Here is a 25,590-nt window from a genome sequence, read left to right on the forward strand (position 1 = left end):
CCTCCCATGGCACACCCAGAATCACCCTTGGACATTCAGTCGTAAGAAACTCCTGGAAAATTGACAAGGGAGGGATGGGGAAACTGCAACCTGCTGCTGTGACTTGTAAGTTGGTGAGTCTGCTTGTTAATTTTGTGTCATCTTGGCTAGGCTATGGTATCGGATATTTGGTCAAACACAGTTGGGTGTTTCTGTGAATATCCTTTTAAGATGAGATTAAATCAATGGACTGAATAAAGCAGATCACACTCCATAAGGTGGTGGTGTTGTTCAGTTACTAAGTCATGTCTGACTCTTTATGATCCCATGGACTATAGCATGACAGTCTTCCCTGTCCTTCATTATCTCCTGGAGTTTGCTCAAACTCATGTCTTTTGAGTTGGTGATGCCATCCAACCAAGGTGGGTGGGCCTCGAGCAATCAGCTGAAGGACTTAAGGAAAAGACATCCCCTGAGGAAGAGGAAATTCTGCCAGCAGACTGCCTTCAGACTGGAGCTGTACAGTCAACTCTTTCCTGGGTCTCTAGCCTGCCAGACTGCCCTGCAGACTTTGGACTTGCCAGCCTCTACAATCACATGAATCAATTCTTTAAGATATCTTCTGACCTATCTGTCTCCTCTTGGTTCTATTTTTCTGAGAACCCTGACTACTATGGTGAGTAAAGAGCTCAATTAACCCTATTTTGGGCTTAGAGTGAGGAAAGAACTGAGGAGTAGTATATCTCCTTTACTTTTTATTTGTATGAGTTAGTGTTGGGTGCTGTTACATCAGACTTTTTGTGACCCCATGGACTGCAGCTTGCCAGGCTCCTCTGTCCATGGAATTCTCCAGGTAAGAATACTGGAGTGGGTTGCCATTTCCTTCTCCAGGGGATCTTCCCAACCCAAGGATCAAACCCACGTCTTCTGTGTCTCCTGCATTGGTAGGCAGATTCTTTATCTCTGAGCCACCTGGTGAGCCCTTTTATTTGTACTGTATACATGTTACATAATCATAGTTCATCAAGAGTCAGGACTAATGAGAACTAAATAGTCCTGATTTGTATGATGTAATTAGATGCATAAATATTTTGTGTTTCTATGATTTCCAGATGTTTTGTCACCCACACTCATCTAAAAACCACTCATCTGACTGTATAAGCAAAACAAGAATTCTTTCCCAACTTTCTGCCATGCTTTTCACCTTAAGTTATACAGCCCCTCAGTAGGAGGAGTCTGGCCAAATCCATCAAGTGGTTTCAGAAATGTAATGATATAATCCCCAAACTGAGCATTTGTACAGTATTTCAGTTTCGTAAGGTGCTTTTATATAGTGTTATATACATATTCTTCTATATAGTGTTATAGATATCCTTCTAAATAACTATATTAATTAGGTTAAAGAGGTATAATTAATCTAATCACCTCCATTTTGTCAAAGAAGAAACTGAAAACCAAGAAGTATGAATGTGTCATAAAGCGAGTCTATTGAGCAAGACTATGGCAAAGCAAGTATTAGAAACCAGTTCTATGCTTCACGTAACACTTTTTCTTACCACTCAAACATGCATATCATCAGGTATACAAACTCTCTGCCAGACTAGAGTGCCAACTCTGCATTCTAAAAAGAAAATCTATTGTCAGTGATTTTTGACAATGAGATGAGAGGAAAGGGAAGCCAGGGCAGTGGGAACCATGCTTAGTTAGGACTGAGGATAACTAGAGAGCTGCAAGTTCAGGAAGTAACTGGTGAGTCATTTCCATTTTTCTATAGACTGAATTTCTAAAGTGTAAAAAGGGACTCAAGGCTTTTATTCCTCCTTTCTTCTTCTTCAGCATGTCAAAATAATTTAAATGGACCCTACTCTGGAAAGTAGTTCCTAATCATCCAGTCAAAATTAACCACTATCTCTTCTGTGTGGTCATTCACATCTTCTATTATAGGACTAATATATATGGCAGAAAGTGAGGAAGAACTAAAGAACCTCTTGATGGTTGTGAAAGAGAAGAGTGAAAAAGTTGGCTTAAAACTAAATATTAAAAAAACTAAGGCCATGGCATCTGGTCCCATCACTTCATGGCAAGTAGAAGGGGAAAGTGGAAAAGTGGAAGCAGTGACAGATTTCATCTTCTTGGGCTCTAAAATCACAGCTGATGGTGACTGCAGCAATGAAATTAGAAGACGATTGCTTCTTGGCAAGAAAGCTAGACAGTGTGGTAAAAAAGCAAAGACATTACTTTGCCGACAAAGGTCAGTACAGTCAAGGCTACGGTTTTTCTGGTAGTTACGTGTGGTTCTGATAACTGGACCATAAAGTAGGCAGAGTGCAGAACTGATTCTTTCAAACTGGGGTATTGGAGAAAACTCTTGAGAGTCCCTTGGACAGGAAGGGGATCAAACTGGTCAATCTCAAATGAAAACAAACAAACAAACATAAATTGTTATACCAAAAAAAAAAAAAAGGAAATCAACCCTGAATACTCATTGGAAGGACTGATGCTGAAGCTGAAGCTCCAATACTTTGGCCGCCTGATGCTAACAAACAACTCATTGAAAAAGACCCTGATGCTGGGAAAGGTTGAAGGCAGAAGGAGGGGCAACAGAGGATGAGATAGTTGGAGGGCATCACTGATGCAATGGACATGAACTTGAGCAAACTCCATAAGATGGTGAGGGACAGAGAATCCTGGCATGCTACAGTCAGTGGGGTTGTGAAGAGTCAGATACAACTTGGCAACTGAACAACAATAATATGAGACATGTATGTGTCCCTAACTAGACTCCAACTGTCTTGAGGGCAAGACTGGGTCTTTCTCTGCACACTCATTCAACTGAGATTACAGGCCTTTCTTCTATTTCAGACAATGTGCCAGAAACAGTGGATACAAAGGTGAACTTCCTTATCTGGATGGTGAAATATACATGGCCAGTAATTACAATACAACATGATAAATGCTTCAATAAAAGTATGTGTACAGGATCCCAGCATCCATCCGTTTATGGCAGCGCACATATGTCAATCCCAATCTCCCAATTCATCCCACCCCTGCCCTGTGTCCACACATCTGCTCATTCTCTACATCTGTGTTGCTACTGCTGCCTGAGGACAGGTTCATCTGTACCATTTTTTTAGATTCCATATATATGGGTTGATATATGATATTCATTTTTCTGACTAACTTCATTATAACACAATATTCTAAAGCAACTATACTCCAATTAAAAAAAAATGTGCCAAGTGGAAAGCGCAGAAAAGGGGGCACCTAATCTATTTGGAAGGAAAGTTATGATCTAGATAGCATATTGAAAAGCAGAGACATTACTTTGCCAACAAAGGTCCGTCTGCTCAAGGCTATGGTTTTTCCAGTGGTCATGTATAGATGTGAGAGTTGGACTGTGAAGAAAGCTGAGCACCAAAAAATTGATGCTTTTGAACTATGGTGTTTGAGAAGACTCTTGAGAGTCCCTTGAACTGCAAGGAGATCCAACCAGTCCATTCCCAAGGAGATCAGTCCTGGGTTTTCATTGGAAGGACTGATGCTGAAGCTGAAACTCCAGTACTTTGGCCACCTCATGCGAAGAGTTGACTTATTGGAAAAGACCCTGATGCTGGGAGGGCTTGGGGGCAGGAGGAGAAGGGGACGACAGAGGATGAGATGGCTGGATGGCATCACCGACTCAATGGACATGAGTTTGAGTAAACTCCGGGAGTTGGTGATGGACAGGGAGGCCTGGCGTGCTGCGATTCATGGGGTCGCAAAGAGTCGGACACGACTGAGCAACTGAACTGAACTGAATCTATTTGGAAGGGAGTTAAAAAGGGTGATTTTCAAGCAATGTCCTGTAAAATAAAAATCTGTGAAGTGTACAAAAGAAATAGGGCATGTCATGCCCAAGGCACAGAATGTACAAAAGCAGATGAAATAAGAGAGCATGACCAGTGAGATAATTAGTAGCTTTGTATGAACTGGTGTGAAGTTGGAAAGGTAGGAAGACTGTTTAATAAAAAGGACCTTCATTACCAAGCTACATTTTTACTTTATTCTCTAGGTTGGTCCTTCCCAAACTGCAGACCACAGACTGGTTTCAAAATTGGTAATGTAGACTATATAAGTCTAAAAGATGTGTGATTGTGTGTGTGTGTGCAGGCAGTGGGGTGTGTTGTTTGTAGATGCTTTAATAATATATTCAAATTTATATATAAGAGGTATTAGAGGTTATAGTAGCTTTTTGTATTAATCAATAAATACTAAAGGGACTTCCCTGGTAGGCCAGTGGTTGGGAACCTGGCTTGCAATGTAGGGAATGCAATGTGGGTTTGGTCCCTGTTGGGGAACTAGGATCCCACATACTGCAAAGCAACTAAGCCCTGGCACACTAGAGAGTCGGTGTGCCACAACAAAAGATCTTGCACAATGCAACAAAGATCCCACGTGCTGCAACCAAGACCTGATGCAGCCCAATAAAAAAATAAAGTTAAAAAATTCTAAAAACTGAACTACTATTATGTGAGGGTCCAAAGGGTTTTGTTATTAATATCAAAAGGGATCCTTAAAGTCATGATAAGTCAGTGAAAAGATATCCCTTTAAGAAAAAAAAAACTTTCTTTTTTTCATAATACATGATACACTTAAAAGCTTTAGAAAATACACATAAACAAAACAGGAAGAAACACCCAGTAGTCCTAGTACTTGGAGGTACCTAATTCATATTTGTTATATAGACATCCAGAAATATACACAAATGTTTTAAATTCTATACATGTTTAATTGTAATCGCTTCACTTATATTTATAAATATGTTGACACATTGCATATGTGCATTTGCATTATTAAAATAGATACATGGTATTCTATTGATGGGTATTCCATAATTTATCTCCTATTGTTGGATGTTTAGGTTGTTTCTAATTTTTCCATTACAAATAGTAAAGAGATGAATATCTCTGTGTTTATCCGCCAGTTAGGATACACAACCAGAAGGGAGTCCAAGTATAGCAGCATTTTGAGGATTAGATGAATATTGTCAAATTACCTTCAGAAAATCTGCACCTAATTTTACACCTACCACTTGTGTATACCCATACACATACCTTTGTCATGACATAATACTAATAAAAATAAAACAATAATAGTTAATATTATCTTAGTATTTGACAAATAGAAAATATTTTAAGCTATTTTTCTACTACCACTGTTGAACTTTAACAAAACAAAAAAAACTGCTTCAAGGGATAATTTACATTTCATAAAATTCAACCAATATAAGTTTACAATTCACTGATTTTTAGTAATTATACAATTGTGCAACTATTACCACAATCCTCTTCTAAAACATTTCTATAGCCCTAGAAAATCTCTTCCCCATGGCCATTTAGGGCTTCCCTGGTGGCTGAGGGCTTCCCTGGTGGCTGAGTGGTAAAGAATTTGCCTGCCAGTACAGGAGATGTGGGTTTGATCCCTGGATTGGGAAGATACCCTGGAGAAGGAAATGGCAACCCACTCCAGCATTCTTGCCTGGGATATCCCATGGACAGAGGAGCATGGTGGGGCCACAGTCCATGGGGTCGCAAGAGTCAGACATGACTTAGTGAACAAACCATCACCACTACATAGCCACTTCTAGAGAACCCCTGCTCTCACCCCCAGTCTTAGGCAACTATGATTTTGCTTTCTGTTCCTATAAATTTGCTCTTACTAGACATGTCATATAAATGGAACCATACAATATGTAGTCTTTTGCATCTGGCTTTTTTCACTTTCATGGTTTTGAGGTTTATCCATTAGCACAGATCAATGTTTTGACCCTGAACTTTTTTCTCTTCATGTTTACTTGTAGTTATTTTTCTGAGTCATCTGTTACAAAGGCCCTTGCCCATTTTTCTATGGGGACACTGAAGGTTTTTACAGAAGAGGGACATAATCAGGGTCATGTTACATAAAGAGAATTCTGGCAGCACTAGGAAGGATGTCTCTATATTTGCATTTCCAATCTGGGACAATCAATAGGCTTACTGCATTGAATAAGGCTTTATCATCTACAATAAAGAAGTATAATATGAGCTACAAAAAAGAACTAAAAAATTATAAAAGTTTATTTGAATAGTTTCCTTAAAGAGTGTCATAAATTTCTAATTTAGTCTCTAAAAAATGTTTCAAGTTAATTCTTCAAAGTTGATTTTACTTTATTGTAGTAAAAACAGTTCCTTTGTAGAACAAAGTGAAGGATAAATAAATGTTGCCTTACCCTAGTGTTGCTCTTGGGAGCTTGTCTTCTGCATCAAGAGCCCTTAAAATGTTTCTCTAAGATTCATCGACAATTAAGTTCACAATTTGACAAACAAACATTATCTTTGAACTCTATTATTTCTGTAAAGTTAAAAGGAACACCCCTCCCCCATTCGTCCCCACCCTTGCAAAACCCTCCCTCAAGTAAAAGCTCCCTGATCTAAAAAAGAAAAATGTCCCATTGTGATTCCAAATTACCGATTATTGAATTTGTACCCAATGCTATTTTGCTATATCCAATTAGACCCTCCCAGAAGCAAAGGCTCAGATCTGATAAAAGTTGTAATTCTTAAAGGTAACAGAGACACTCAAAACTTGACATATCAGAGCACTAAAGCTTTTCTTCATTCCATCTCCTTCGGTCTTCTAAATCCATCTTCAGAGCTGTCTGAGGATGATTTGCCTTAAAGCTAAAAAAGTTAAAGCAAGGGTCCTCATTTGTACGGGGTTCTCTGTAGTTTTTATGTTTTTCCTTAAGAGTTATCAACAAATTATATAACCTTCAGGGCCCACAAAACCTGGATTTGCTCTATAACCAACAACCTCTATCCCCCATTTCAAAGGTTCTTTGTAAGTTGGTCCTTTACTTCACGGGTTGAGTGTAGATATATTTCTACAAGCCTCTTCTGTGATTTGTAACAGATATTCTTTTAGAAAGTTTGTCATGCAAATCATAAAGTAACAACATACATGATTAGAATCTCATCACTTCAACAGGTCATGCACGTTTATTCTATGGTCCCTTCCAGTTTTTGTCCACAAAGTCCACATGCTGACATGTCCACATGCTTACAAAGTTCACTTTACAGAGTCACATTTATTGCACCACTGTTCTATATTCATCTCTTCCAAATGTGTATGATGTTGCTCTGTCACAGTCTTCACCAGAAAGAGGGCAGCAGAAAAGGATCACAGCCTGGTACTTCATAGCACCGAGAAAAAATGACCAGCTGCCAGAGTTCAGAGGGTGGGCAAGGATGCTGACTGTCAGGGCCACATTCGGCTTGTCACCACTGGATGCTCCATGCTTAGCAGGGCCCGGCATCCAGTTAGTACGTAAATATTGACCAAGGGACTAATTCTGAATTTGACTGATTCAATTTTGTTGATTTTTTTTTTTGGGGGGGGGGTGGGTACGGGGGGTAATATAACTCCCAAGTAGAAACAAAAAACTTTTAAAAAATAGCAATTACTGTTTTTCATTAAAGTGGAATCTGTATCACTAATTCACTGATTAATTAAACAAGTGTATAAAGTATCTGTTGGGAACAAACACAATTGGATTACTTAGAATATCATGAGAGATCCAAAGGAGGAAAATTTTGCATAGTGTGCTCTTTCTAATCCCTATCCCAATCCTGTACTTTATGGCCTGAGATGAAAGAAGAGAAAGGAGACAATTTTAATCTTTTAAAAAGACATAGCCTTATTTTATCTTTAAAGAAGAGTTGAGAAATAATGAAAAAAAAAATTGGGAACAAAAGGAATTTTAACTTAAAACAGAGCTCTTTAATTGCCTTTCATGGCTCTGTAAGATTATGCCGGAAACTGGGCTACCCTTATCTGAAGTGCCACATGCATTGTGAAATGCTCTTAGAGGGAGAAGTCATAACAGTTTATTGTTCGAAAAGGATCATTTTAGGTTTTGGTTAACAACAAGCAGCATATCACTTTTTCTAAGATCTAGAACATGAAGGAGGGGGCTATGTGGCCTGTTGTGAGACAAGCTCATCGATCACTTGGATGACCTGACGTGACACTCACAGAGTCACTTGAGAAGTTTGACCCAGCAAAAGATAGACTCCTTCTGTCCTGGGGTCAGTGCTAGTAGGCAATAGCATTTCCCGGCAAAATTCAATTAAACAAAATCCCAGAGTTGTTTTTCGTCAAGATAATTTTGATTTAATTTCTTCTTTAATATAAAAGGACAACAAATTACATTTCAGAGAATACTGTTTAGGTTATGAGTTTCCCGTCAGAGCTGTTTTGCAATACATGTTTATATAATCAGAAGTCAAGTCTGCAGTCGACTGTGAAACTGGGGCCAGCCAGGCTGCCTTGTGTGCGTTCCACTTTGTACAACAAACTCATGTACCATTCTATTGTTTAGGTATCAGTGAGGTTTGGATTTTGTTTTGGACATTTGAATTGGGATGAGAAAATGAACCAGCAGCAGCAGCAGATTCTAAAATGCAATAGGGGATTGGAAGAGTCAATACTGTCAAAATGACTATACTACCCAAAGCAATCTATAGATTCAATGCAATCCCTATCAAGCTACCAATGGTATTTTTCACAGAAGTAGAACAAATAATTTCACAATTTGTATGGAAATACAAAAAACCTCGAATAGCCAAAGTAATCTTGAGAAAGAAGAATGGAACTGGAGGAATCAACCTGCCTGACTTCAGACTATACTATAAAGCCACAGTCATCAAGACAGTATGGTACTGGCACAAAGACAGAAATATAGATCAATGGAACAGAATAGAAAGCCCAGAGATAATCCACGAACCTATGGACACCTTATCTTCAACAAAGGAGGCAAGAATATACAATGGAAAAAAAGACAACCTCTTTAACAAGTGGTGCTGGGAAAACTGGTCAACCACTTGTAAAAGAATGAAACTAGAACACTTTCTAACATCATACACAAAAATAAACTCAAAAGGGATTAAAGATCTAAATGTAAGACCAGAAACTATAAAACTCCTAGAGGAGAACATAGGCAAAACACTCTCCTACATAAATCACAGCAGGATCCTCTATGACCCACCTCCCAGAATATTGGAAATAAAAGCAAAAATAAACTAATGGGACCTAATTAAACTTAAAAGCTTTTGCACAACAAAGGAAACTACAAGCAAGATGAAAAGACAGCCTTCAGATTGGGAGAAAATAATAGCAAATGAAGCAACAGACAAAGGATTAATCTCAAAAATATACAAGCAACTCCTGCAGCTCAATTCCAGAAAAATAAATGACCCAATCAAAAAATGGGCCAAAGAACTAAACAGACATTTCTCCAAAGAAGACATACAGATGGCTAACAAACACATGAAAAGATGCTCAACATCACTCATTATCAGAGAAATGCAAATCAAAACCACAATGAGGTACTATTACACACCAGTCAGGATGGCTGCTATCCAAAAGTCTACAAGCAATAAATGCTGGAGAGGGTGTGGAGAAAATGGAACCCTCTTACACTGTTGGTGGGAATGCAAACTAGTACAGCCATTATGGAGAACAGTGTGGAGATTTCTTAAAAAACTAGAAATAAAACTGCCATGTGACCCAGCAATCCGACTTCTGGGCATACACACTGAGGAAACCAGATCTGAAAGAGACACGTGCACCCCAATGTTCATCACAGCACTATTTATAATAGCCAGGACATAGAAGCAACCCAGATGCCCATCAGCAGACGAATGGATAAGGAAGCTGTGGTACATATACACCAGGGAATATTACTCAGCTGTTAAAAAGAATTCATTTGAATCAGTTCTAATGAGATGGATGAAACTAGAGCCCATTATACAGAGTGAAGTAAGCCAGAAAGATAAAGACCAATAGTGTATACTAACACATATATATGGAATTTAGAAAGATGGTAACGATAACCCTATATGCAAAACAGAAAAAGAGACACAGATGTACAGAACAGACTTTTGGATTCTGTGGGAGAAGGCGAGGGTGGGATGTTTCAAGAGAACAGCATTGAAACATGTATATTATCTAGGGTGAAACAGATCATCAGCCCAGGTTGGATGCATGAGACAAGTGCTCGGGCTTGGTGCACTGGGAAGACCCAGAGGGATTGGGTGGAGAGGGAGGTGGGAGGGGGGATCAGGATGGAGAACACATGTAAATCCATGGCTGATTCATGTCAATGTATGAAAAACCACTACAATATTGTAAAGTAATTAGCCTCCAACTAATAAAAATAAATGGAAAAAAAAAATAAAATGCAATAGGTCAGTGCTTTGTAAAGAGAACAAGCAACATCAATATTTCCTGTTCTAAACAATGGGCCCAAACATTTGACATTTTGAATATTGATATTTAAATAAGTCAAGTTTTTGGAGAGAAAACTTTATAGAATCTTTCTGTTCATATTGCCCAGTGTATTACTAATTATTTCCCCTTTTGATCAATTGTACTTTGCTGTCCATGATTCACAGAAGTGAACAAGGCAGTGTGAAAACACAAAGAGAACAATAAATAGCACACAGAAGCAGTTAAACCTCTCTTATTTAGAGGCAATTTGCCAAAAGCTATTACACTTTACAAGATCCCACTTGACGGTGAATGCATCAAAGATCTAAAATCTTGGACAGTTATCCTTGCAGCTTTACCACTCAGCTTCCTTACCTGCCCTCCCTGAGGATCCCAACTGGAAGGGATCTGTTTCTCTTGGTTTGATGGTACCCTGTGGCACAGTTAACTGTAGGCATAGCTCCTTCACTAGATTACAAATTCCTTTAGGATATGAATGATGTCTTATACATATTTGCCTCCTCCAAAGTACTGAACGTTGCAGTGCTGAGGTTCAGGGCAGGCTGCTCCAAGATATGGCACAGTGGTATACTGATTATTCTGAAATGAAGTTACTTGAGAAACAGTTGGTAGAAAAAAAAAAAGATATAAAAACCACTCATTTCCTCCTTCTTCATGAAAGCAAGAAGTAAATCTCAAGGTAAAGGAATGCTCCCTATACCAGAAGGTTAGAAAATATCCTTATCATCAGAGTTAGGGAATTCAAGGCTTAAACAGTTATAAACAAACTTGTTACTTCCTCATTAGTTTGCTATCCTAGCATACATTAAATCTTCACCAATTTTTTTCCTTGTCTAAAAATGATATATAAAGAGCTTGCTTTGGTCATTTGGGGAATCATTTCTATGAGAATTCCACACATGTGAATTAAATTGTTTTGTTTTTTCTCCTGTTAATCTGTCTTGGGTCAATTTAATTATTAGACCAGCCAAAAGAACTAAGAAGGGTGCGGGGAAATTTCCCCTTCCCTGACAGTGTTATTCAATTATTTGTGGAGTAAGTCAAAATATAGATTAAAAAATTCTCCTAATAAACTTCAAGTAGAACCAAAAACTCTTCTGCCTCTCCATTTAGAGTTTGCATTGTATTTGCAAAGTATACTTAGTGTAAATAAAGTGATTATTTCCCTCTAAAACAGTCCCTTTTGTGGGTAAGTTTATTCTTTCCTCCACTGCATTTTTTGGGTGTGAAGATGAAACAGGTTTTGGATGAATACCCACAGATGTCAGATGTCAAAGCATATTTCTTTGTTTTTTCTGGCTTAGTATTAGGATACTACATATTCATCCAGAGCCTTTCCAAGGAAGAGCTCTCCAAACAAGCTATTTTAAATTTTAAAATGTCCTTGATCATGTGTTAACTAAGCTAAATTCAAAGAAACTAAAATAAATCACATCAGAGCAAAAAGTAAAAGAAATTTAATTAGAAAATTCAAAGAGATGACAGTAGAAAAAGTCTAAAATTCATTGTAGAATGATTGGAATGGGACCTTATCTCATCATTCTAATGTGCGAGCCAGGACACACAGACTTGCACAGAGTGTTTTCCAACCAAGCTAATCACCAGGCCAAAGGAGCTGGCTCTGTGAAGAAAAACCTAAGGAGGCAGTCACTCCGCATAAATCTAACATAGGATTTTGGAAGTTCTAAATTGGCAAATCTCTCAAAGGAAACAAAAAGCAAATATCCACATTGGTTTTTAGTTTAATAAATAATATATTCATTTTCATATTCACTTTATTAAATGGGAAAAACACTTCAAATCATTTTTTCTATGTGTTAAAACATTACAGTGTTTTAACATCATTGAAAAAAGGCAATGCAAATTTGTCTCTCCTGTTTTTATTAAAGACAAGGGAGGAAACTCGGGATAAACAGGCATCTCTCAAAGTCTGGCTTTTGATTCCTGTGTCTCCAACTGAACAAAACTCTCCAGTCACAAAGATGCATAGGCACAAAGACACACTTTCTCCCATCTTCTACTCCTGTTCTGAGAGAGGTTAACACAAAGATCCAGATATTTAACGCAGATTTTTCTAATTACTTAAAATCTACCAGCAGTTTTTGCTAAAAACAAAAACTTTAGCGAGACCGTCTCATTCAATAAACATAACTAAGTTCAAGAGGCTATTAGTGCATATTAAGGTTTATAGAGATGAAATGACATAACTTCCAAGATTGACTTTAGAAAGTTTCAGTGGAAAAGAAAAACTGGGGGATAGATGAGCAATGGCAAAGTCTTATAATTATTATACTAAATGTAGGGGATGAGTATATGAGGAATTTGTCATTTTTTTTTTCCTACTTTTGTGTATGTTGGAGAATTTTCATAAACAGACTTTTTAAAAAAGAGCTTAGGTAATACATGGTGTATTAATGACTCAGATGGTAAAGAATCTGCCTGCAATGCAGGAGACTCAGGTTCGACATCTGAGTCAGGAAGATCCCTTGGAGAAGGAAATGGCTACCCACTCCAGTATTCTTGCCAGGAGAATCCCATGGAGATTGGAGTCTGGCAGGCTACAGACCATGGGGTTGCAGAGTCAGACACTACTGAGTGACTAATGCTTAGGCAATATAGGTCATCATTATAGGTATGGGTCTGTGGACTAGACAGAAACCTCTGCTGAAAGAAAGAATGGCTGGTCTTGAATCTGGGGCTCTTTACCAGGTATAAAAAACCATTTCACCTGTTTTTCTCATAGGAAGGAAATAACAAATTTATGTACTATTTTGGAATTGTGTATTAACACAAAACTGTTTAATGTGACTATAAAATCAGAGAAATCTACCTTTTCCAGCTGAACATAGAGGTTTCATTACATGGAAGACATGGATTTGGATTTTGGTTTAACTTTTAGTTTGAAAGGAAAAGAGGAGAGTTTTAATTACAAGAATTTAGATTCCCTAATCCTTTTCTCAGATCCAAGCAGTCTTTCTTATGGGGATTTAACCTCTACCCTGTCAATTACTTCCATGGTGGCTCAGGTGGTAAAGAATCTGCCTGCAGTGCAGGAGACCCAGGTTCGATCCCTGGGTCAGGAAGATCCCCTGGAGAAGGGAATGGCAACCCACTCCAGTATTCTTGCCTGGAGGATTCCAAAGACAGAGGAGCCTGGCAGGCTACAGTCCATGGGGTTGCAAAGAGTCAGGCACGACTGAGCACCTAACAATTTCACATTACCAGTTAGAGAAGTAAGCTGTGTGGGGGGGTGTCTCCTTCTGGAGGTCATACTTTAAACAGAAGTAATCCTTTCCTGTGTTGAAGAAATCACTTTCACCCCCTGCAAAGAATACACTTTTAAGGAGGTCTCACTCCGTCTTGTTCCTCTCTATTCCGTGAACACCTTACACATCTCTCTCTTCCACGCTTCGTATACTCCTCCTCATTGGTCTATTCACCACATCCGATGCAATCCTCAGGGATCCAAAAAGCAAAAGGGCCTCCTGGGTCCTGGAGGGCAACCATACTTGCTCCTACGCAAACTGGGGCTGGGGAACTAGAACTGGATCAGAAACAAAGAGGAGTCAGACTGCAACAAACTCTCCGAGTTCATTTATTTTGTATAAGTTTCACAACCATGGGATCTGTATTGACATTGTAGATTTTTTTTTCCTGTTTTTAAAACATATTAAGGACTCACATAAGAATTCTCTCTACTAACACTGATGCCATGGACACTTTTTTAAAATGAGGTATTTGGTTTACTGTCCAAAACAGTAAAGGTTTGGGTAAACTGCAGAAATGATCTAGCAAGTAATAAAATGAAACTGAATCACTGAAACATAAAATAGAAATGGGATCTGGCAATATAGTTGCTGTGACACCCTGAGAATCTTTACTGTAGCCAAAATAAACCTACCCACCTTAATCTCTACAAGTAAAACCTAGCATGATTTTTCCTAGAGGCATATGTTTCCACTTGGAAAAGAGTGAGAATGAAGAGATTAGTGAACATTAGAACGGTAGAGAGATTAAGACCACTCTTACTGCCCTTTTCCCCACTCTAATAATAATTACCTACTAATGGACCCTTATTTCCTTGTTATCAAATGACCTTAGGAAAACATTTATAGTCATGGCAAGAACAGCATTTACAAGTGAATTTATGTGGAACTGTTGTCAAAGTTAAAAATACCATGAAAGATCTTGAGAAGGCAGTTGACTATTTCACATAAAAAACTGAACAATCAGGTTAGCCAGGCCCAAAATAATGATGAAAACGTGAAAGATTAATTTAGGCCACGTGAGACGGTCTTCTTGGTGGAGGGAAATTATATAGATGAGAGATGGGTATAAGAATACAAAGGCCAGGCCACATGCTGCTCCTGAATACCTGCAGAATAAAAAAGTTTTTAGGTTAATATTCATTCTGCATTTTTCTGATTTACAATTATGGTAAATATAGAATAATTTAAATCGTCTTCAATCGGATGTTACAATAAAATTATTTTTGATTCATTTGTTGTTGACATAAAGCATCTGAGTTTAAAACTTATTTTACTTGCTAAGTTAATATAAAATACTATTTCCTGTTCATCTTTATAGCATCTGCTTGACAGAGTTTTTTATTTCTCTCTCAAGTCTCCGTAGTTCCTCTGTATCTCAGTGATTATGGCTACTTCCTCAGAAACATCTGGAGATAGGCTTCCTATCTTTGATCTTTTATAAACTAATTATAAATTCTGAGTTGTTGAAGGACTGCAAGCATCTGCCTAAGACTGAGAACAGATGAGTGCCTTGTTGGTATTCAGCGTAATTATCAAAGATAGTAACAAAAACACCTAAACACATGACTGAGGAACCTGCACTTACTTCTCTCCTTCCCTATCTTCAATTTCCTTGTAAATAGCTTAAAGGGAACTTGTAAATCCATTATATCTCACAAGTGTCAGGCTAAAGGTCTCCTCTTTTGTCTTTCGCTACTTTTATAGGAAAGGGTCTTCAAAAAAAGTAACTCAGTCCTGCCTTCTACAAGGTTGAGGAAGAAAAATCAGATCATTCTAAATTTCAGTTTTCCATGAGCATCTGAGGTCACAACTTTAATCCCAATCTACGCAACCTACCACAGTGTATTTGGAGAATGGATATTAAGGAAAGAGCCCATCTGGGATCTAAACTTTCTGACTACAATTGACACTGAAATTTGTTCTTGAGTAGAAATGGATTAAGAAAGTTAGGACATAGCCTTGACATATTAGAGACCTTCCAGGTCCCCCAAGAAGTTATATGCTATATATTAAAAATAACTTTATTTTGGATAAAGAGAAAGAAATACACTGGAAGATTTTGAGAAAAAGAGAAGGGGAAAGGTACCTAAGGCTAAGGAAAATGGTGCTTCTAGAGTGAGGAATAAGCAAAAGTGGAAGATAAAGATCCCCTTAACTGATACCAGTGGAATGTACTTAAATGTTATCAATTTTAAATACTCACTGGAATTTTAAACAATTATATCAAGACAACAACAATAAGAAGGCATAAAAATAAAGACCAATATGTAAAGGGGCAAAGTTCCCTTACAGGCAGTACCTTATGATTCCTCCTATGTTTGGGTAGAAACAGGCCATGATCACTCCAGCTCCCACAATGAACAGATTAAAAATCAACACGTGGAAAATGCTAAAAGTTGCGAAGACAGTTTGGGGAAAGAAAAAATATAAAAACAGGCAAATTATAACAATTAATGTGAGAATGAAATTTATTACTATCATCTCTAAAATGAGAATGTCTTAAACTTGACAATAAAATTACAGCCTAAATAGAAGGTAACAGGAGTACTCAATACTGGTGGTGGGACAGTGACATTGGCCCTTTCCTGCAATTATATAACCAAGTTAAATTCTGTAGGAGCAAACTGGTAGTGTATATCAGGGTTCACATTCTTTGATCTATAATTCCATTTGGGTGGAATATCATAAGAAAATTAAAAAACTATTAACATAAAGGTATTTGTAAAAAGTACTGATGCTTTTGAACTGTAAAAAGAATTTATGCTTTTGAACTGTAGTGTTGGAGAAGATTCTTGAGAGTCCCTTGGACTGCAAAGAGATCAAACCAGTCACTCCTAAAGGAAATCAGTCCTGAATATTCATTAGAAGGACTGATGCAGAAGCTGAAGCACCAATACTTTGGCCGCTTGATGCGAAGAACTGACTCATTGGAAAAGACCCTGATGCTGGGAAAGACTGAAGGTGGGAGGAGAAGGGGACAACAGAGGATGAGATGGTTGGATGGCATCACCAACTTGATGGACATGAATTTGAGCAAGTTCTGGGAGTTGGTGATGGACAGGGAAGCCTGGTATGTTGCAGTCCATGGGGTCTCAAAGAGTTGGACATGACTGAGTGACTGAACTGAACTGATTTGTAAAAAGACAGCAGCATCCTAGATATATGGCAGGGTAACAATTTACTTGATGGAATACATTTTAAAATATGAAAAATAAATAATCACTGTTACCTAGATGGTAAAAATCTATCTAGGCAACTTGAGAAAAAAGCTAGTTAGATTTTTACTACACAAGAAAATCTTAAAATGTTTGAAAAAATATCAGAAGGAAATACACTAAAAGGAAGTAGTGACTGTGTTACAATTTGGGATTTGGGGTAGTTTTTCTTCATTTGTACACCTGATAAATTTCATATGTTTTATAGTATTTCTTTGTAAAGTATTATTTTACTTTTATAATTAGAAAACTAAATTTTATCAAGGGAAAGGCAAAATGGGCAGGTTTTTATTTTTCAGATTTAGTCACGTAAAGCTATTCAGTATTTACCATGAACAGAATATCAGCTAAGTAAATTGAACTAGATGTTAACAATTCAAGGCTTGGGAAATCAATTTTGGGACAGAAATAATCATATGGTAGATGGAATGTGATGCTTGAGAAATAACTCCATTTCCTCCTAAAATGATCCTTAAAAGTCAAAGTTACATATCAAGGCAATATTTTAAGCCCAAGTTATCAGAGGTTAATTAATCCCTGGGAAAGATTACAGAAAGAATTAAAAATAAGGAAAATTATTTATACAAATAAATGGTAAGTCATCTATCTTGATGAATTACAAAGATATTCAGGCTTCCAGATCTTACTATTTATCTAAAAACTCCAACCTTAAAATTGCTTCAGAGGTTTGAGACATTGGCTGGGCCTCTGTTATTTCTGAATTGTAAAAGGAAACAATTTTGTGTATTTTTCCAAAGCAGTGGTTCTCAAAGTGTAACCGCGAACCTCAGGGAAGTTTCCAATTCCCTTCCAGGAAGCTCTGAGGTAAAAATTATTTTCCAGTCAGACAAGACATTACTTGCTTTGCAAAAGCAATGGTGGGTACACTGCGGCCCCCTTAGATTGGACAGAGGTAGCTGCAACAATCTCTGTATTCTGTACTGTATTCTTTACTGCCAAACACTTTCAAAAAAAGTTTTATTAAAAATTGTCCTTGATAAAGGACTGAAAATTATTAGTTTTATTAAATCTCATACTTCGGTGTTGTTTTTTGTTTGTTTTTGGATGCACTGGGTCTTCATGTGACTCACGGGCTCTTCATTGCAGTGCCTGAGCTTTCTCTAGTTGTGGCGCAAAATCTCATACTTTGAACAAACATCTTTTAAGTACTCTGTATGATCAAATAGGAAGTATACAATAAAGCACATCTGCTGCATACTGAAGTACAGTGGCTGTCTTGAGGAAAAGCACTTGAGCAACTGAACTGGGGGACAACCGTGCTGTTTTTTCCAAAGACCATTTTTAATTGAAAGACAGACAAACTATGGTTCTTTAGATTTGGGTATGTGACAGACATTTTCTTGAAAATAAATGATATGATCTTATCATTTCAAGAAAAACAACTGGTAGTTTGTGTTGCCAAGCATAACATTTGAGCTTTCAAGTAAAAATTAGAATTTGGAGAGCTGGTATTTGCCACCATGAGAGCTGGACAGTATTCCAATATCTAAGACTTCTATAATGCAACTGGTGGTGATAATAGCAAAAGTGGGTTTTGATAATATATAATGAAATGGGTCAATATTTGGAGTATCTATAGAATTCAGTGAACCAATATTTTCCAAACGACTAAACCTAATGTTATAAAATCATACATGGGTAGAAGATCCAAATTGTAAGACAGACCAATGGCTTTTAATGTAACTGAGTTTCAGATTCAACTAACTTTTATTAAACTACCACCTGTCAAGGTTTGGCACAGTATCAAAGAAAAATTTCCACAAGGATCTGGAAAGGCTATTAAAAGTACTTCCTTCTTGCTCCAACTATGTATCCATGGAAGGGTGTGTCTTCTTCATATATTTAAACAAAAATTACATATTACAAGAGAATGAATGTAGAAAATAGGATAGTCCAATGATCTACTAGCAAATCAGACATTGAAGAGTTTTGAAATGTAAAAGAAAATTTTTTGGAAATTGTTAGTTTTCAAAATATCATCTATGTTAACAAGTAATGGTTTTATTATTGCTTTTTAAATAAATTAATAAACATTTTAAAAGTTTGGTTCTAATTTTTCATGTTAAATATTGATGGATATAACCCACATAAACTAAAGTTCCTGGGGGTCCTCAAATAAACCTTAAGAGTGTTAAGGGGTCCTGAGATCAAAGTATGTTCCAAAGTATGCAGTGTGTAGAGTACTTGCAACTGTAGGATAAATGATAACATGTTCTTGATGGTAGGGGAAGAAATGTAATGTGAATGCAAGAGGGAAATTCCAGACTTTTTCCAAGAAGAGAAAACATTCTAACAGCCAACATTATGCAAAATAACAGCAGAAAATAGGAATAATGCATTTACCTACAATTTTTTTTTCATCTATGACTTAAACTGTATTTATTATTTTGGTGAATGTAAATACAGCAGGGCATATAAACACAATAGGATTCTTACATTTACTGAAATCCAATGTGAGAACTGTAGCTGCTGCTGTGGTCAAGGCTAGAGGCTTGATAACTCTTGATGTTCACTTTTAAAAATTTTCTGTTTTTAAAACTACATACTTATAACCAATTATTTGTTAAATGAGGGGAAAGACTGCATTACTTCACTTCAAATAAACTGGTTAAGACCACTTGTTTAGTTGGTTACAGCACATGTACCTTTTTTCAAATTTTATCCAAAAGCTTTCTTCATTTAAGATAATTTATTCCCAATAAAATAGGCTAGGACTAGGTACTTTTTACTAGAATAATCTATAATAAAACTTAATGTAAGAGTGGGAGTTAACCAGGGGCCCACAAGGAAGTTTCAGTAAAATGGAAACTTCTCTTGGATGAGGGTGACTAGCTTTGAACAGATTTTTCAAGAGGACTCAAACTCTTCCATCACCAATAAGAGATTAAAAATTACAGCAATTGTGACAGAAGTAAATGGTAATTTAAACTTGCTATGTATCTCACCTTCAATCCTAAACCATTATTGTTTATATAAAACTGCATGAATGGTAATAAATATACAAGTAAATACCAATAACCAGTAACTAAATGAGTTGTTTCTCATTAGCCATACATTACTAACACAGGTACTACATACTACTAACTTCCTGGCAAAGAGTAGATAAATATCAACTAAATCACAAGATAAGTATAGCTGATATCAGAGCTAAAATATCTACATGGGCAGGAATTAACTTTAAATCATTCTGGACAAGGAAGCGGCTTCTATTTTTAAAGCTCTTCTGGGAAAAGAACACCAAAGGTCTATCTTTAGTAACCGTTTTCATTAGGCAAAGTTTCATAGCAAAAGGATCAGTCACATTTTAAACTGACCTGTTTGCACAGTCATTTGTTGCTTGGCACATCTTGCTGGTCAAGAGAAGAGCCCTTACCTAGGATAAATGTCACCGAAGACATGACCCAATAGCTGAACGCGAGCCAAGTAGCCTAGGAGTGGATACACAGTCATCATCTGGAACAGCAGGAATATCCTTGCAATGAAGGACAGGATGTCACTGCTAGGGAAGTTGTCTAAAAAATTCTAATCCAAGAAAGATAATAATGTTACAAATCAAATTCAGTAAGTACAAATTTATAAAATGGAATTTCTTGCTTATTTTGAACACAGGTGCCACTCAAATTGTGTGGTTTTGTGGGATGGCACCCGTTCACAAACTATTTGCTAACTATTACTCTTTAATAGCTAAGTACAGAAATTAAAAGTAAGTATTTAGAAACTTAAAGAAATTTGACATTGGCACATTTTTATTTTACAAAAGCATCAATCTGCAATTGATTTGACATTGAAACAAGAAGACATTATTTACCACTGATAGTTTGAGAAGTACTGCTCTATAAGTACGTGAGGTATAAGTATAATTGTTTCAATAAATTTAAATAGCTAATTCAATGCTATTTCATTCTCAATAATTCTCTTACTTTTTCTCCTCTGATGCACTGTAGCACTTTTAAAGATTATAGAGTAAGGTGAGAGTATATCTATTACCTACTATCACTATTATCTATAGTTTATCAGTAAATAGAAAAGAAATTTTTTCTACTTCCTTTCATGATTCTGTTCTCCATTTTCATTTGGCATCTAAGAAAAAGAAAGCCAATCACTCAGATTTTTTTTTTTTCCCTTTCAAATACAAATACCACAGATATTCTTATTCCCAAGGGAGTGGGCTTTATATGGGATTGTTCATATCAGGGGACTTTTCAGCAAACACTTGGCTGCCAAAGAACTTTTGGAATCAAGGAAATCAAGAGAGCATTTCAAACTATCAAAAGAACAACAAGTCAAACCTATTTATCTTGAAAAGATGAGAACATTATCACTATTATGCTGAAATAACTTTTATAATTCATATGTAATAAATCGTATTTTGTACTCCACTACACTTTTTAAGAGGAATTTCTTCTGACTAGAATGAAAATCACCCGTGAATGCTACTTTCTGTGAGAACTTCTTCAGTTACATAAAACTAGAGATTATGCTATTTCCAGGTTTATGATGGGTCAAATCAAATAATAAATATTATTTATGGCAGCCTTTTAGTAAAAGAATGTTTCTTTTATTCTTTCTGTCTCTTCCTCTGTCTTTTTAAGAAATAGTCTTTCTTTGCTTTTATGCTTGCCATCTAGTACCAAAATGAGTGTCAAATCTATTATCAGGGACTGATGAATTAAGAAACCAGTTTATTCAGGATATTTCCAGATCTGGACTTTAGGAAATCAGGGAACTGAATATAGTCTCTGTGAGGGTTTATAAATTCAAGACTGTTACTAGCATAATTATCCACACACACAGAGAAATATGGAGCAAATAACAGGAATCATTTATTTGAGTACCACAGGTGTCAGCATATAGAAGGTTTCTGAGAGTCCTTCTAAAATCTATGGAGTATCTGTTGTGATATTTAATGGAAGAGGAAGCTGAAGCTCAGAAAGAATGGGGAAGGTGCCTGAATTCCCACATGGATGGTAAACAGAAGAGACTGGATTCAAACCCAGGCCTGTCTGGTATTATACATTGCTAGTGTATCACACTGTTTGCCTTGCAGAAATGAAGGTGTAAACAATCACAGAGAGGGTACACAGTGCCTTACCTGCTCTATACAATCTTTGGATAATGGTGGTGAAGGAAATGAAGCAAAAACCAGGATTCCAATATAGAGATAAGTTAATGTCACCAGCATATAAGCAATGGACAAGTCCCTCACCTGTAAAGAGAGAATAAAATTCCCACAATGATGAGTAAATTTTTAGTAAGTATGTCTGAATAGGCTAAATAATAAGACTAACAAATAAATATAATATTTATCTTTTTGCTCTCTCTGTGTAAATATATATCTCTTAGGTATCCAGGTTGTTCAGAGACATTTCTTAAAACAAAATTCACATACAACTAGTCTGACAACTTTTTAAAAACTATCTGGAGTATGTAGACTAAGTTACCTGTTGGCAGGCTTAGAAAGTTAACATAAGTGGTGGTTTATCATGATTGAAATTTGGACTTAATTTTGAAATGCAATTTATTTACCAAATTATAAAATATTTAACTAAAATAATAAAGCTAAAGGACAACAAGAAATCAAGAATAGGCTGCTTTCTGTATGACCTATGGAATTAAAAACTTTTTTTCTCTTTTAGTGAATTAACTTCATAGATCATCAAAGCATGCCTAGCCCCAAAGAGACTGGTATATATTAAAATGTATTTAATAAAGTATGAAAGCTAGTTAAAAAGCAGACAGTAAGCAGGTATTAAGGGCAAGCTTAATAAACCTAAACAGTAAACAAAAGGAAATCAAAAGGCAGCTGTTCAAACAGCTGCACAATGTTATGATTGGAGCCAGTAAACAAATGCAGAACATTAAATAAAGTGGATTGCTTTCGTCCACTGCTGTTCCCACCCTCCCAACCATCCCCATGAAAAGTAAAAAGCTCCAAGATATTTAATGGAGCCAGCTGTCAGATCCAAATAGAACAGATCCCACAGCTCATAAATCTGGTCTCCATCACCACAAAAGTTATGGCCAAATAATTCAGCACAACTAAATTATGGCAATAAGCCTATTCATTTTTCATTTTAAACACAAATTACTTTGAAAGCTAAGAAAACAGATAAGAAAAAAAAATTATATACAATTTTGCTTTAGTGTGATACCACAGTAAGAAAACTGGACATGTGGTATTAGGGAACATTTCTGATTTTGGGGAAAATGTTTCTCCTTAAATGGGCTAAAGCAACAGTAGAGAGTTCTAAACTTAAATGTTGATAAATTCACTTCAAAAGCAATTAAACAAACAAACTATGAGAAACCCAAAAGTCAAGTCTAAGTTGACAATCAGCTTGAAAACAAAACAGGGATTTCAATCCCTAAATTAGATGGTAGAGGCTTCCCTGGTGGCTCAGATGCCAAAGCATCTGCCTGCAACACGGGAGATTCGGGTTCAATCCCTGGGTTGGGAAGATCCCCTAGAGAAAAGAATGGCTACCTAGTCCAGTATTCTTGCCTGGAGAATCCCACGGACAAAGGAGCCTGGCATGCTACAGACCATGAGGTTGTAAAGAGTCAGACACGACTCGGTGACTAGTGCTTTCACTAACACTTTCATTATATGGAACTACAGGAAACTGGACTATGGAGACTGCTTCCAGCGTTTTAAGAGTTTCTAACTGTGTAGGGGTGAACAAGGGGAGGCCGAAAAAACCTTCAGAGAAGTTTCAAAGTCTCTTCTCTAGTTCTTGAAGCTCTAGGGCCCATCCCAGGCTAGATTTCAGTCACCCTTTGAGTTGCCTGATGGTCCTGTAAGGTATGAACAGAAATGGACCAGGCAATCCCCATATTCATAACAATGGGTAGGTGTCTCACAGAGTGATGTTTGAAAGTCATTCCACCCTTAGCTTACTCAATATTACTCAAGAACAAAGAAGTTTTGCAAAACACAAAATCTTCGAAGGACAAAATGCTTGTGTCAGAGAGCTATATATTCATATAGAGGGCCAGCTACCATTTCATGGATAGTCTTTAGCCTGTATACCACCTGATCAGCATATTATTTTGGGCAGGCTTTCTGCAAAGATGTATACCTTAGCAAACTGGGGAAAATCTGATTATGATAAAAAGGCGAAGATGCAAGGGCTTCCTGATGAGAGTTTCCCCCTTCTGCTTCCCTGTTCTTATAGCACTGCATACACATCTGAAATATGGCATCTACTACCCTATATTGTAATCATCATTAATTTTTATTATAAAGGAATCTATATTAATGATATGAGGATATCAACTGGAAAGAAAATATTCTTTCACACCCCAAAGTAGTCAAAGTTAATAGTTCTTCTCTTATGTTGGTCTTTAAATTTTTCTACATCCAAGTTGGTCCATACTACTAGACTATGACGTCCCTGAGACAAGGACTGTGTCTTCATCTTTATATCCCCAATGCGTGCATGCGTGCAAAGCCACTTCAGTTGAGTCTGACTCTGTGTGATCCTATGGACTGCAGCCTGCCAGGCTCCTCTGTCTGGGGGATTCTCCAGGCAAGAATACTGGATTGGATTCCCATGCCCTCTTCCAAGGGCTCTTCCCGACCCAGGGATCAAACCTGCATCTCTTACATCTCTTGCACTAACAGATAGGTTCTTTACCACTAGTGCCACCTGGGAAGCCCTATATCCCCAATACCCAGGACAATACCTGGCACACTGCAGGAACTCAGTAAATGTAGATAAAAATAATCATGTTGTCTACAATTATTAAGTGCGTCTAGGTACTAGGCTCTGTACGAAACACAGTACATAATCTCATTTAAAGTAGGTATTATCCTTTTCTTCATTTTATAGAGAAATAAATTAGTGTAGAGAGATTACAACACTTGTTCATGGTTACACAGTGAGTAGTTGATGAAGTCAATATTCAAACCAAAGACTTTTTGGCTCCAAACTGCATGCCCTTAGCTACTACAATGGAGAGTTAACCAGTTTAATAATACATTTGTGTCACAGTTAATAAACAATAGTAAAGAAAACAGTGAAAGAGAGGTACGAAATAACGAGTAACAAAAGATAATGATAAAGTACACATATAGATGCAAGAGAAATAACAATGATTAGAAAAGTTCTATTTCTCAGTAGTTTAAATGCACATTCAGTAGAACTATGTCAAGAGTTGTAAAGTAACTGTTTTCATCTGAAAATACTCTAATGAACAGAAATGATGTTTTAATATAAAAGCAGCTGAGGTTTAGCATGATCCTGGGAAACATGCCACCTATGAATAGCATGCACACATGTGGGCTTTGAACCCAAGCCATCACTGTTCTAGGCCTGGAGATATGGCCTCTTAAGAGCCTCTTTAATGGAAAATGGCAGAAAAAAGCCATTTTTTAGAAAATAAGGCTCAAAGTAAAAAATATATTTAAAAATCAGCACAAGTGACCATAAGAACTGGTAAATGTGTCAAGAACCCTGTACATTAAAAAAGTAACTTACTCTGCCTCACAAATAAGCAGCAGCTGGCAGGGCTGGCAGTACAGAAGTAATGACAGGAAGGATGCTAAGTGGGGCACAGTGGGCCTGGGAGCACATTCTGTTTCTCAAAAATGGTTTATAATCTTTCTGTTCGACATACTTTTCATAGTGACTATCCAGCGGAGCATTTACTGCAAAAGAGACAGCCTACCCCAAACATTTACATAAACACTACTGCAGACATATATAGTTGAGTAAACTACAAAGATTCGTAAGAAGAAAAAAGTAAATAACAAATAGTTATGAGCACCTCAAATAGTTTTTTAAAGAAGCAAGCAG

General features: G+C 36.9%; 1 protein-coding gene and 1 long non-coding RNA gene across 8 annotated transcripts in view; one reads left to right on the forward strand and one right to left on the reverse strand.

Moving 5' to 3' along the window:
- Positions 1–5: 5 nt before the first annotated feature.
- Positions 6–10,072, forward strand: LOC110136988 (uncharacterized). Its single transcript, XR_002313801.2, has 3 exons — positions 6–113; positions 4,031–4,075; positions 8,378–10,072. It is a non-coding gene; the product is annotated as an uncharacterized lncRNA (long non-coding RNA).
- A 1,972-nt stretch (positions 10,073–12,044) lies between these two features.
- Positions 12,045–25,590, reverse strand: part of SLC38A9 (solute carrier family 38 member 9) — a 74,084-nt gene continuing 60,538 nt past the window's right edge. For 5 of the 7 annotated variants that reach the window (XM_070476687.1, XM_070476689.1, XM_070476693.1 and 2 more), the window contains 4 exons: positions 21,885–21,998; positions 20,166–20,314; positions 15,856–15,945; positions 13,867–14,662 (listed from right to left, as the gene is read on the reverse strand). In XM_070476687.1, coding sequence (XP_070332788.1) covers positions 14,497–14,662; positions 15,856–15,945; positions 20,166–20,314; positions 21,885–21,998 — 519 coding nt within the window. In that variant the 3' untranslated portion in view covers positions 13,867–14,496. Of the gene's footprint in view, positions 13,832–13,866; positions 14,663–15,855; positions 15,946–20,106; positions 20,315–21,884; positions 21,999–25,590 lie in introns of those variants that run through there. The other 2 variants (XM_070476688.1, XR_011491219.1) reach the window with 2 other exon arrangements.

Source organism: Odocoileus virginianus, chromosome 14 (assembly GCF_023699985.2).
Source record: "Odocoileus virginianus isolate 20LAN1187 ecotype Illinois chromosome 14, Ovbor_1.2, whole genome shotgun sequence".
Classification (NCBI taxonomy): domain Eukaryota; kingdom Metazoa; phylum Chordata; class Mammalia; order Artiodactyla; family Cervidae; genus Odocoileus; species Odocoileus virginianus.